Source organism: Camellia sinensis, chromosome 9, assembly GCF_055761805.1.
Source record: "Camellia sinensis isolate YWXY chromosome 9, ASM5576180v1, whole genome shotgun sequence".
In the NCBI taxonomy this organism is placed as follows: domain Eukaryota; kingdom Viridiplantae; phylum Streptophyta; class Magnoliopsida; order Ericales; family Theaceae; genus Camellia; species Camellia sinensis.
In genome coordinates, this window is record NC_138969.1 from 171,228,834 (window position 1) to 171,243,383 (window position 14,550).

The window sequence follows — 14,550 nt, forward strand, 5'->3', positions numbered from 1 at the left end:
GCTCCACTTTATCAATCCCTTTGTTTCAACCTCAAATAGGTTTCTATCTTCACACCTATTTGAGTTTGAGGGGGGGTTATACATATATCATGGTGAGCACGGTTACACACCATGCGAACCACCCAAGCCACCCCATGGCGCACTCCCTAAGTAGCCCCCTTGGTGCACCACCACAATCTTCTACAACGGTCCGGCATGACCCCATAAACTGTCCCGACATTGATTCCGGTTAGCTCCTACAACGGTCCGGCATGACCCCATAAACTGTCCTGACATTGATTCCGGTCAGCTTCTACATCGGTCCGGCATGACCCCGTAAACTGTCCCGACATTGATTCCGGTCAGCTTCTACAACGGTCCGGCATGACCCCGTAAACTGTCCCGACATTGATTCCGGTCAGCTTCTACAACGGTCCGGCATGACCCCGTAAACTGTCCCGACATTGATTCCGGTCAGCTTCTACAACGGTCCGACATGACCCCGTAAACTGTCTTCTACATCGGTCTGACACGACCACACAGTGTCTGCTACAACGGTCCGACATGACCCCGTAAACTGTCTTCTACATCGGTCCGACATGACCCCATAAACTGTCTGCTACATCGGTCTGCCACGATCATACCGTGTCTCCTATCCTGTTTTATTTTATTTATCAGTTTATTTTCCTGTTTTGTTACTCTCTCCAAACTCAAGTTGGCTAGTACCTATCCTCCTTGAGTTTGAGGGGGGCTGTTAGTATATGTATTATAATGTTAGTGTCATATATAGCTGTCATACATTAGCATATATTATAATGTTTATTGTAATGTTTATTGCTTTTATTTTCGGTGCATTTGGCATCCTATGTACACTCTCCCCTCTATAAAAGGAGAATCATTTTCATATTGTAAAGACACACTTAACATCAATCATAATTCATACAATTTATTCTCTGTCTATTTCTCTTTGTAGATTGAATTTTACAGTGTATTTGACAAAAGGTTGCAAAGAAGGAGATTGGGTGATGAATTCATGGTTAATTTTGTCCCATGTATCCTTTATTGTGGTTCTAATGTGCTCCCTTGCTATCTCCTCTGAGACATTGGCTTCTCTCATGAAACAAAGGATTGACGATGGAGCATCTCCTCTCTCTAGTTCTGCATGCAGTTAAAATTGATGATGTTCAAAATCATGACACTAATATTCAAAATGTGGGGCAAGTTTGGTTACGATAAGAGAGGTGGAAAGTGCAGGAAAAGGAATTTTGTGTGTGCGCGCGCGCGCTTGTTTAGTGTGAGAATATTGAGAAGTGCAAAATTTGTATGTTTTGGCAAGAAATTGAAAGTTAATTTGCCATGTTGATATATGGGCAGTACCTATTGAATTGTGTGTGTGTTTTTTTCTTCTTCATAATTTCGGAAACAAAACAATTAAAAGTTTAAAAGTTCCCACCAATTTCATATGTGTTTTTTGGGTGCAAAAGCAATTTTTTTTTTTTGTGTTTCCTAAAAACAATTTTTCAAATCACACACCATTTCGTATCATTCTCATTTTTAAGTTAAAAAGGCTTTGAAAACAACTTTTTAGCATTTACTGACAATGTATTGTGTTGAAAGAAAATTCATAAAACATTTTCAAATGGCAAAAATATTTTGTTTTCTGATGAAAGTTGCTCGCTTGCCAATTTTATTACAATTTTTTCACAAAAATTTCATCTCAACCAAATGCATAGAAGACATTTTCACTTTCGATATTGCTTTTCAGTCTACTACAATATATAAGAGTTTGAGGGACCAAATTTCTTAGTTTTAAAAGTGAAATTTTATTGCAGAAAATATTAAGAGACAAATTTCAGTTGGTGTATGAATCGTGGCGAAAAGGTCGTTCCAAAAATTTTAAAAAAAAATAAATAAATAACAGACCTTTAACAACACAATTTAGACAAAATTTTGGTTCCAAAAATATAGTAATTCATTGCTAATACTTACCCAAAAAAATAATTCATTACTAATTTCCCAATTTTGACCTTAAAAATACAACAACTATACTTTTAACAATTAAGATATATTTTGTCCTTAAAAAAGTGATTTTGTCTCTAGATTTTTTTTTTTGGGTGAATAAAAATAATCCCCTTCCACACAAGGGATTTGAACTCCTGACCATTTGCCACTGTTGTTGTGAAGTAATCTTGATTGTTTGTGAAAAATGGAGGCTGAAATTCAATGCGTTGATTGCTAGCTGTATACGTATTAAATGTTTTCATACTGATAGTTGTATTTGTAATGAATATGTTCACACTGCTAGTTTATCTATATATATAGCTATGTGTGTTGAATAATTTAGAGTGTGAGAGAAAGAAAGGAAGAATGCTCTGTTTGTATACTTTTTTTCCTCAGAATTATTTTGAGTGAATTTAAATTTCAGATTGGTTGAGTTTTAAACCTCTCATTGTGAATCACCAACAGTGGTTTGCACCCCACTCCCACCAACAGTGGTATCAGAGCCAAAGGTAGCTTGAATTTGCAGACATTCTGCAAAAATTTTCAAGAACAGAGTGTGTTTTCAAAAATTGCCTAGAAATCAAAGTGGTCAAAATCCAGTTTTGATCACATCAGCTTGAAGCTCTCGACGAGACGAGAACAACCGTGAAAACCGCGTCAAAAACGGATCTCGGACGACTCTACATGCGTCACAAGCGCCACTGACGCTATTCTCACGTGCTCTCACGCGCCGCACGCGCTGCCAGAGGAAGAAGACGCGTGATCCCACGTGCAAGCACGTGCCATACATGCGCGCACCAGAGACCTGGCGTCATCCCCTGACGTCATCTGAGTCACCGTTGACCAGAGCCGCTGACCGAGCTGTCGTTGATCGGAGCCGTTGACCGAGCTGAGCCTGAGTCGCGCTGCTAACCAAGCCGCGTTGATTGCGCCGTTGACCGAGCCGTTGACATCAGCACACTGAGGATTAATCTAGTGTGACGCGGCTAAGGTGCAGTCGTAGATCTGAACTGTTCAACTTGTTTTGGCTTGATCTGAGCCATTCGGAGTCTGTTTCTGGTGATCCAATAGTGTTTTTCAACTATTTGGAGTATTCCGGACACATCTATATAGTAAGAATTTTCAAATTCCATCCTGAAAATTTGCAGCTTTTTAAAGACAACCAATGGCCAACACAAACAACTTCTTTTTGCCCCAGTTTCCAAAACTCAACAAGAAGAACTATGAAAATTGGAGTATTCAAATGCAAGTCCTACTAGCCTCACAAGATTTGTGGGAGTTAGTGGATGTGACGACCGGTTCCTTTCCTCATTTTCTTTTTCTTTTTCCGTTTCGTTTCCTTTTATCCTCGTCGGATTTGAAATGTCCGGGAATGATTTTCTAGTTCGTGTTTCATTTGTTGTTAAGTTTTGGTTGTTCCGAAAGGTGTGCGGGTGAACCCAGGGTGTCTGGGAGCGAAGTGGGAGTTGTGAGCTGCTGGGCCAGGGTCGCACGTGCGGGGCCCTAGGTCGCACGTGTGGAAGTGGGCCGCTCGAGTGGTAGAAGGGGCCGCTCGAGTGGAAAGGCTTGGCACCCAGAAATTTGGCTACTGTCTAGAGTGCACGAGTGGAGAAAATGGACCGCACGAGCGGTCAAGGTGGGCCGCTCGAGAGGTGGGGAAGGCCGCACGAGCGGCAGTCGGGCAGTCTAGACCCCTGTTTTTAAATACCCTTTTTGGCCGAAGTGTATCTCATTTGGGGCTTATTTTTCTCACTCAAAAACCTAATTTCTCTCCCCTTCTCTCTAGAAATCATCTCCAAAACATTAGAAACTCCTTGATTCTTGTAATCCCTTGGGTTTAGATCACCATCCTTATCCTTTAATCTTGAAGTTCAAAGCTAGGGCTTCCTTGGTGTAGGAGAAAGTGAAGGAATCCTCCCTCTTGAAGCTAGGGTTTCATCTCTATTTCACCATCAACCTTTGAGGTAGGGTTTCCTTTGAGTTATATCTGTGTTTATGCAAGTTTTTGTTGATTTTTGTGAAACCCTCTACGCATTTCGAAAATGGAGTCTAGGGCTCATGAAATTGTTGATTTTGCTTAAAGAAAAACTCATCTTATCTTCTTTTAAAGAATATTTGAGAAGTGTGGGACCTTGTAGATTGAGATTAATATGTATGGAGAGAGTTCATCAAGAAGATGAAAAATGTTTAGATTTTGTGAAAACCTAGAAATTGGGGCTTTTGGTGACAACATGGAAATCCATGGAGTAAGCATCTTTTCTTATGTATAAATGGATGTGTGAGTATGGAGTTTACATTTTGGTAAGAAAAACGATAATTTCCTTGATATATGAAAACGAGGAATTTACTTTTAAGATTGTTGCTAGTGGCATGGAAAAATAATTTATTGTGAGAAGATAGCTATTGAACACCACTGACTTTGAGAATTGAAAACTTGGAGGTTGATATTGAAAGTCTTATATAATCATGGAATGACTAGAATGTTATGAAATATGTATAATGATGAGCTAATGCTACATGTTAATTGACACCGGTGGAACATGTGATTAATTGTGTGATGGTATTGGAGGAAGGTAAAGGAAGAAATGCTATGGAATGTCATTGTTTCATCATATCTTCAAGTAAATTTTGTCATTTCTATACATCATGGCATGAGTTTTGGAAAACATCTACATTGAGAAAGGTTATATTGTAATGAGAATTATGAGAATGTTAAAAGGGTAAATACGTGGTAAGTCCGGATAGGGAGTGTAGTTGTATTTGATAAGATGGCCTGATTGTCCTTGGTGAAAGACCAGAAAACCGCGCGGATAGGTGTCGAGCCTTCCGGTTAGCACCGATAAAAATGACAGTTTGGTAGTACTTGTTGAGCCTACTTGCAGACACCAGCCTAGGGATTACCAGTGATGTATTTACCGTCCCCTTATGATTTAAAATTGGAAGTGTAGGAATTAATAAGGTTGCATAAATGTTGACTGAAAGCATGGTGATTTTCAAGAAAAGCATAATATGAGTTTTCCTTCAAATGGCATGGCATAACATATGCATTTACATAAAATATTGTGAATCTTGCATAAATGTACATACTTTGTTAAGGACTCTCTACTGGGCTATATGCTCACCCCTATAGGTTTTGGTGCAGGTAAAGATGTGGTGATCTCGCCGAACTGAGGGCGTGGATATTTTAAGAAGAGTACTTAACTCTTCTATTTTGTGATATTCTTTTGAGCCAAGGGCTAATGTGTATGGGTTGCAGAAACCATTTTGTGTAACCAGGCTTATGCCTTGGAAGAAGTAAGCCCTTAAGGGCATTGTATTGTTTTTTTTTTTTTTTTGAGAATGGATGCTTTACATGCTATAGATTCATATGTTTTGTATCGATGAATGTATACCCGCATGTAAAACCTTCATAAAGACTCATTATTAATGATGTAAAGATGGGCAGATTGTTGTCATTGTTGAGTGAATGTTAATTATTTGTGGGTAGTTCATGTCGAATTATTTTGGGGCGTTACAGTGGATCAAGGATATGACGAGCCAACTACTCTCGAAGATGAAGGAAATTTAAATGACGCTCAGAAGACGGCGTTAAAAGATTCAAGGAAGAGAGATAAAAAGGCCTTGTATATACTCTATCAAGGCATTGACGAGTCAAGTTTTGAGAAGATTTCAGTAGCAACAACCTCTAAAGAGGCATGGAGTATTCTTCGCAATTCACACTGTGGAATTGAGAAGACGATCAGAGTTCGACTTAAGGTGTTACGTGGCGAATTCGAGATCTTCCACATGAATGAGAATGAGTCAATTTCTGAGTACTTCAACAAAACATTGACCATTGTTAATCAGATGAGAAGATATGGAGAGAAGATGTAATCTCTTGAAGTGATAGAGAATATTCTCTGATCACCCAGTCCCAAGTTTGAGCACGTGGTTGTAGCAATAGAAGAGTCTAAGGATCTTAGTGCCATAACCACCGATGAGTTGATGGGCACACTTGAGATTCGTGAACAAAGGATCAACAAGAAGACTTCCTCAAGTTCTCTAGAGCAAGCTCTTCAATCAAAGTTGTCTTTCAGAGATGACAGAAACGAGCAAGTGAGGACATCACAAAGAAGCCGAGGAAGAGGTCGTGGTTACAATAACCGAAGTTCTGGTTTCCAAGGAAGAGGTGGAAGAGGTCCAGCCAGAGGAGAAAGAAGTCAACCACACTTTGCTCCAAGAGGAAGAGCAAGAGATAGAGGAGGTGGTTACAACAACCGACCAGGATTTGACAAAATTAATGTTCAGTGCTACCAGTGCCACAAGTTCGGGCATTACAGCAATGAATGCCGAAGTAGAGCAACAACAAAAGCCGGAGAGCAAGCAAATTTTGCCGAGGAAAAAACAAACAAAGTTGGACATATAGTCCTATTTGTCCATCATGGAGACACTACAAAACCAAAATAATGTTTGGTATCTAGATTTAGGAGCCAGTAATCACATGTGTGGTAAAAGAGAGTTGTTCGTTAAGCTTGACGAGACTATACAAGCACAAGTCTCATTTGGTGATTCTTCAAAGACTCCGGTGAAAGGAAGAGGTAATATTTTGATCAAGCTCAAGAATGGAGATCATGATTACATCTCCAATGTTTATTATGTTCCTACCATGAAGAACAACATTTTGAGTATGAGACAACACCTAGAGAAAGGATACGACATTAACATGAAAGATTGTCATCTTACCATTAAAGACAATCATGGTAATTTGATCGCTCGGATAAGAATGTCCAAGAATCGGATGTTTGCATTGAACATCCAACATGATGCTGCGAAGTGTTTAAGTGCCATCATCAAAGACAAAGATTGGCTATGGCATTTGAGGTTTGGACATCTCAACTTTGGAGGCTTGAAGCAGTTGTCAAGCAAGAATATGGTGAAAGGGCTCCCTCATCTTGCTCATACTAATGAAGTTTGTGAAAGTTGCATTCTTGGCAAGCATCACAGAACTAGCTTTGCCAAAGAAGTGAAGTGGAGAGCAACAAAGCCGCTGGAGCTAGTGCACACTAATATGTGTGGTCCATTGAAGCCAATGTCAAATGGACAGAATAGATATTTTCTCACCTTCATTGATGATTATAGCCGGAAGACATGGGTGTATTTTCATAAAAGAAAGTCGGAAGTGTTCAGTATCTTCAAAGAATTCAAAGCTTTTGTAGAGAAGCAAAGCGGCTACTACATCAAGACATTGCGATCAGATCAAAGTAAAGAATATACATCAGATGCTTTCGAGAATTTTTGCAAAGAATATGGAATCAAGCATCAAACAACACCATCCTATACGCCACAGCTGAATGGTGTTACTGAAAAGAAGAATCACACGATCTTAGATATGGCAAGAAGCATGTTGAAAGGAAAGGGATTGCCCAAGCAATTTTGGGCTGAAGCCGTATCATGTGCTGTGTATCTACTAAATAGATGCCCAACCAGGAGCCTTCATTCTATGACTCCAGAAGAAGCTTGAAGTTCACATAAGCCAAGTGTCAACCATCTCAGAATATTTGGGTGTGTTACGTACACCAAGATTCCAGAAGCAAGAAGAACCAAGTTCGATGATAAGAGAGAAAAATGTATCCTTGTCGGATATGGAGATAGAACAATGGGATACAAGTTGTATAATCCCATTACCAGAAAGGTGTTCATAAGTAGAGATGTGATATTTGAAGAAAAAGAAGCTTGGAACTGGAATCAAGATGAAGTTGCTAAAGGTACAGAACTTATTCTTGAAGATGAAACATCAAAAGCTCCGGTTGAAATCACAAGAGAAGTTCAAGATGAGCCACAAACTCTTCTACATAGAATACCGGCACCTAGATCGCCAGTTTCTCACAGAAGTGCTGCATCATCATCATCATCAGCATCATCAGATGATAGCTTTTTTAAACAACCAAGACCAATGAGAAATTTGCAGGAGATATATGAAGCTACAGAAGAAGCAGATCTGAATTTGTTCTGCCTACTTACAGATAGTGATCCACTTACTTTCTCAGAAGCCATCTAAGAAGATAAATAGAAGAAAGCAATGGATGAAGAAATTCATGCTATTGAGAAAAATGACACATAGAAGCTTACCAGTCTACTGAAAGGGCACAAACTCATTGGAGTGAAATGGGTATACAAGACAAAGAGGAATGCACAAGGCGAAGTGCAACGCTACAAGGCAAGATTAGTGGCAAAAGGTTACAAGCAAAGAGCTGGAATTGACTATGGGGAGGTGTTTTCTCCAGTTGCCCGGTTGGAGACTATCAAGTTAATGATTTCTTTTGCTGCCCAGCGCAAGTGGCAGATTTATCAACTTGATGTGAAATCTGCATTTCTTAACGATTTCCTTGAAGAAGAAATCTATATTGAAAAACCTTCAAGGTATGTTCAGAATGGGCATGAAGACAAAGTGTACAAATTGAAAAAAGTACTTTATAGATTGAAGCAAGCTCCGCGTGGATGGAATACTAGAATTGATTAGTATTTTCATGACAATGGTTTTGAAAAATTTCAATATGAGCACACACTATATTTGAAGAGGGAAGCTGATGGAAGCATGTTGCTTGCGTGTCTTTATGTTGATGATCTAATTTTCACCGGAAACAATCCAGTCATGTTCAAAGACTTTAAAAGAAGCATGGTCCAAGAATTTGAAATGATAGATATTGGATTAATGGCTCATTTTCTCGGCATTGAAGTGGCACAAAGAAAAGATGGTGGTTATGCCAAGAAAATTCTCAAAAGATATGGAATGGAGAATTGCAATCCAGTGAACACTCCTGTAGTCAGTGGAGTGGAGCTTAGAAAAGGTATGGAGGCAGGTGATGTGGATCCAACTTATTTCAAGAGCCTAGTTAGAAGTCTTCACTATCTTACTTGCACCAAGCCAGACATGCTCTATGGAGTAGGATTGATTAGCAGATATATGGAAACACCGGATCAGGCACACCTTTATGTAGCAAAGAGGATTCACTACAAGAAAAAACACTTTTGGTGACCACCTATTTTTTTTGGTCGCAAATAGTCCACTTTCTGCGACTAAAATTTAACTTTTGGCGACCACAATTTTTTGGTCGCGGAAAATCACCTTTTGGCGACCAAAAAAAAAAGTTAGCAGCGGAAAGTATACCTATTGGGGACCAAAGGCTTTTTTGGTCGTGGAAGATCACCTTTTGGCGACCAAAAAAAAAGTTGGTCACGGAAAGTATACCCTTTGGTGACCAAAAAAAAAACTTAGTCACGGAAAGTATACTATTGGCGACCAAAGGCTTTTTTGGTCGCGGAAGATTACCCTTTGGCGACCAAAAAAAAAAGTTGGTCGCGGAAAGTATACTATTAGCGACCAAAGACTTTTTTGGTCGTGGAAGATCACCTTTTGGCGACCAAAAAAAAAGTTGGTTGCGGAAAGTATACTATTGGCGACCAAAGGCTTTTTTGGTCGTGGAAGATTACCCTTTAGCGACAAAAAAAAAAGTTGGTCGCAGAAAGTTATGGCGGGATAAATTTTAAAAAAAAGTGTAGACACCCCATTTTTGACCGACCTTAAGACTTAGACGTCACCAGTTGAGCACTCGGTGATGCTGAATATTGTGCTCGTTCTGAGGTTTCAGAGTCTCGGCTGCGAGTCTTGCCTCCAGACTTCGAAGCTCTTTTGTGCTTTGCCTCGGTTTGCGAACCAGGTCCTGTTTTCTCTGTTTTCTCTTCCCGAAGGGAGGGAGAGGTCTCGTAGATCATCTCTTAGTGGCCGTAGGCTACGTTTCGTGGTCGTAGGCCATTTTTCCCATTTGGAGCTTGATTTTCGATTTTTGGAGCCGTCGGCCGTGTGCCTCGGTTCGAGACCACTTAACTACCTCCGTTTACTCCGGTTTTTGGCACACATCTTATTTCCTCCCTTTAGAGGAACACTGTGGCCCTGGAGACCACCTTCGTGGTCATACGCCACTTCCAGTGCCTAACAGCCTGTTTTCGGGGCCCCAAACCGCGCGTTTTGGCCCCCGAACCTTCATTTTGCATCCGTTTTGGTCCGTTTTTGGTAGAGAGCCTATTTTCATTATTAGGGAGGTGGTAGGATGGTGGCCGGCCACCTCTTCCCCTGAAAAACCAATTTTCTCATTTTCTCTCTCCAAAAGCCAGTTTTTCTGACAGAAAACTGGTTTTTCCCACTTTTGAGCCACATTTTCTGGCTTTTCATACCACCATTGTGATCTACTCATCTAGGAGGCCACCAATATGGCTAGGCCGGCCAGAAATTCACCTTGACCCTTTTGAACCTTGCTTAAAAACTAGCTTTTCTCTCTTCTAGGTCACTTTTTCTGGTTTTTCTCCACACAGCTGTATTCTACTCATCTGGAAGGCCACCTTTCTGGGTAGGCCGACCAGTAATTTTTGTTAACCCTTTTGACCCCTGGTCGGCCGACCAGAGGGGTGGCCGGCCGGCCACTTGAACTGGCCGGCCTGCTTCTTGCTTTTTGCTTTTTCTGAGTGTAATCCAGCTGTGCCAGCTGGAAGTCATTTGGTGCATCCTCCATACACGTGTATGGAGGATACTTGGGCCCTTTTTGGATATTTTGGAGCCTCTCCTCTATAAAGGAGAGGCTTAGCTTGATATCAGCTGGTTAGACATTTTTGCTTAAGGCTCATCACCTCCCTCCTCCATTGTTACTACTCAAAGCTCCAAAACCCTCACTTTCTTGGTCCATTTGCACTACAACCCTTAGCACCACACCTCCATCATCCATTCCAGCACCTTGGAAGTCATTTGAAGAGGTTGAAAGCTCACCAACTTGGTCCAAAAGCTGCTGGAGGTCGGTTCTTCAAGGGTAAGTCCTCATTTCTCCCATTTTTGTATTATTTTTCCCTATACCTTAGCTCCCTTTGCAAGCATTTTTGAGCCTTGGTATAAACTGGAAATAGTCTTATTTTGAGCTCCTCTTCATGTTTGTTTAAGAACACTTTTCTGTTTGAGGCCTCCTACACCCTTGCATGCTTTACCCCTCTTTGTAGGCCTTTTTTGCATCATACTTTAGCCTTACTTGTGAACACTTTCGAGATTTTCTATAAACTGTAAAGTGACTTATTTTTAGCCCTTCTTCAACTTTGTTTAAGGGTACTTTACTTTTTGAGGTCATGTACTTCTTTGTTTGTTCAATCTCTCTTTTAGGGCTATTTTTGCATCATACTTTAGCCTTACTTGTGAACATTTTAGAGATTTGTTATAAACTGGAAAAAGTCTTGTTTTCTTAAGGTCACTTTTCTGTTTGGGGTCATCTTCCCCCTATGCATGCTTCATCCCTTCATGATTAAGGCTATGCATTAGAGCACTTGCATTGGCCATGGTTTGGCCTCTTAGCCACTGAAATCCAATGGATTTTAGGTAGCTTTGATGCATTTTTGAGGGTCAAAATTAGAGGGGGGTGACCCCCTCTCTCCTTGTCTTGTTTGGGGGTCTTTTGGGCATTCCAAAGGGACCCTATTTTTCATGCATCGAAGTCTTGTTTCAGGCCTCATTTTGTGAGTTTTGGGGTCTGCCTTAGGTCTGTCCAGGGCCCTTTTGGCCATTTTTTATACCTACAATGTATGTGTAGAACAATTCCATTCAAGGCCTTTTGAGGGGGCCTTTCATCGTATGCTTCCTTGACTGATTTCAGGGCCAATTTTATGAGTTTTAGGGCTGTCATAACTCATTTCCAGAGTTGGTTTGGTCATGCTAAGTGTCTATCTTATATGTTCTTAACAACCCCTTGAATGGCCTTCCAAAGAAACCCCTCATTTTTTACATGCATTGGTTACATTTCAGTGATTATTTGGGCATATTTTGGCATGTTTTGTTCACTGTTTTTGGCTGGTTTGATGAGATCTCATGCGCATCATATAGTTGTAATACAATCCATACTTACTAGCCAATATTGCATGCTATTTTAGTCCATCATGTTAGCATCTTTTGGCCATGCTTTAAACTGGAAATGTGCATGTTTTGGGACTGCCTTAGCTCTGTCTTTAGACTTCATGATCAAATAATGCTTTCTTTGTATACTTGTGGTTCAATGTATTGGACTAGTTTTGAGTTTCGGGGCTTATCCCATGCATCGGGTGCCATATTTTCATGTTTCGGGACCATTTAGCATTATGTTTCAGTGCTGAAAATTACATGCTTGAATGCCATGCTTCATCCTTGCCATGCTTTGGTAGAGTGGTACTTTATGCCTTAGGTTCGGTCCTTGATTTACGTGCATATGTGCACGCATTTCGGTCATCTCATTTTCATCTTATGGCCACTGATGTGAGTGTGGTTGAGGTCCACTCATGTTGGTGTAAGTCCATCATACATTGTGTATGCTGTTTCGTTTCATAGCATTGCGTATGCTAGGTTGCATGTTAGAGCATTGTGTATGCTAGGTTGTATGTTAGTCGCATTGTGTATGCCATCTCATTTGCATTGTGTTTGGGATAGGAGTTAGCCCAAGCACGGGAAACGAGGGACGTTTCGTACTCCGAGTGACGGAACGTGTCTGAATTCCCGGTCGTCGACACTCTGGATTACCCATGATGGAGTTTAGGTCTTGTTGTGTTTTCATGTGCATTCATTTCATATTGAGTCGTGCAATTCGACTCCTTGGCCATCATGCATCGATATGCGTGGTTGGTGACACGAGGATCGAGGACTACGCTCCCTGAAGAGTAGTCATGCATACATATGTGAAAATACTTTGCCATGCCCCTTTCTTGCTTTCTGTTGCAGCAAATCAGAAATCAACAGCTTTCTAAAGCCTTGCATAGCATTCCGGCATTAATTGCAAACAGAGGCGAATCAGGGCATTGCAATGGATTTCCGCGCCGGGCAACTCAAGCATGCATCTCCCATCATTCGGAACAGAGCTGAGGCAGTCCATAGGCTTGCATGCTGATTTATCGCTTTCCTAGTTAATTTGTTAATTAATTAGGGTTTTGTAATATTTAATTATTCATTTCGGACTATATATTATTTATTCGGACCCTCCGAGTGAGGGCACAATTGTAATAAGTGTGCGTGCGTGTGATGTATGTCTTCCAACCCCACGTCTTTCTCCCTTTTATTTACACGCTTATGATGGTTAGATTAGGGCATGTTTCAATTAGCATACTTATGCTTGCATGTTTGCATCATTCATCTATATTGCATGCACCGGGCTCGGCGCATCATACTAACTGCATTGTATTTCAATTCCGAGTTGGATACTTGTTAGTTGTAGCATTTCGCATGCCATCCTTAGAATAGCCGAGCCTACTATAGTTGCATTTTGCATGTGTTGCATTAGGCATTTCAGCATAGTTAGGATTCATGCATGGATTTCTAACATAACTTTTGTTTTGGCTTGGAGTACTCGGTAAGTTTTATGCTTTAGCATCCTTGCTTGTGTGTGAGTGACTGCCATGATAGCATGCTTACCATGAGGCTATGTGCTTATGTGATATACCTGCCTGAATGCTTGTGGGTGAAGGTTGGGTTATTTGGATTGGAACAATTCATCGACTGCGAGTTTTAAACCCACTAGATAGTGGCAAAATCATGTTTTCTAAGCCCACCTGAGCGTGGCAAATCCACATTTTAGCCTACTTGCGAGTAGCAAACCGTTTTCAAAACAAACATGAAATGTTTTGTTCCAATTCAGACGACCCAGTCTATACTTGTATGCTGTGCACATCACATAATAAATCTAGGCTAATAACCGGAATAAGAACGCATAATGTTTTCAAAACTAGATATCATGGTTAGTAGAGGCCGATCTTTAATCGGGCGAGTGGGGGTGCTCACGAAGTGACCTTCCCCAATCGTATCCAAGTTCCCGAGCCGAGACAACTTTGGTGATGACGGACACGTGGCCTTAGGCAATGAGTCAGGGTTTCCTAAATTTCCCAAAATAAAATATTTAGGTGGCGACTCTGTATCTGGCAAAGCAGTCCATGTTTGGCACTTCTTTCAAAAAAATCTGTTTTCAAAAATGATTTGCCGGATTTGGACTCTTTGATGATTTCATCGGTCTTGCATTGCACTCTGCGAGATTAGATACAGGACCGTGACATTGAGTCCTGAACTGTAGTGAGCCCAATGAATAGAACGGGATTTCCCTCCCGGGACGTTCGGGGACGTCTACAGTTTCTGGCGACTCTGCTGGGGAGTTTAGTGAACTTGACTCGAACTCATGATATCTTGTTTTGATTACACTTGTGTGTTTCTTTGCATTGCATTTGCGTTGGTGTGCCTAGGACACCGTGTTTGCCATCTGCTATTCCTGAACGGTTTGCCGGAGGCTTGCTTCAAGAAGCATGCCATAAGGCTGACCGGTTACGGGCTCTGCCAGTATGGGAGCACAAACCCCGGTTTTACCGGGGCACCCTTTTTGACCATTCGACCTAGTGTATATTCGGAATCCATAGTGACCATTCCAAACTAGGACAGGTTGCTTACCCGTTTATAGGTTGTTTGAAACCGCTGCGTGCGTAGTGGAACCCTAGTTCCTGACAAAATAGGACAGGGAAACCTTACCCCAACATAGGGGTGTTTTGGCTCTTACT

The 14,550-nt window shown here is 41.0% G+C and overlaps 1 protein-coding gene across 1 annotated transcript; it reads left to right on the forward strand.

The window, feature by feature from the left end:
* The first annotated feature begins 4,537 nt into the window (after nucleotides 1–4,537).
* Nucleotides 4,538–6,426, forward strand: LOC145799906 (uncharacterized). Its single transcript, XM_082889556.1, has 3 exons — nucleotides 4,538–4,553; nucleotides 5,468–5,849; nucleotides 5,892–6,426. The coding sequence occupies exons 1-3, from the start codon at nucleotides 4,538–4,540 to the stop codon at nucleotides 6,424–6,426; spliced, it is 933 nt and encodes a 310-aa protein (XP_082745682.1).
* Nucleotides 6,427–14,550: the final 8,124 nt, after the last annotated feature.

Bases quoted from the DNA above. Each gene is read 5' to 3' on its own strand.
- LOC145799906 (XM_082889556.1), top strand. The intron at 5,850-5,891 runs GTAATCTCTTGA...CTGATCACCCAG, and splicing joins AGAAGATATGGAGAGAAGAT to TCCCAAGTTTGAGCACGTGG.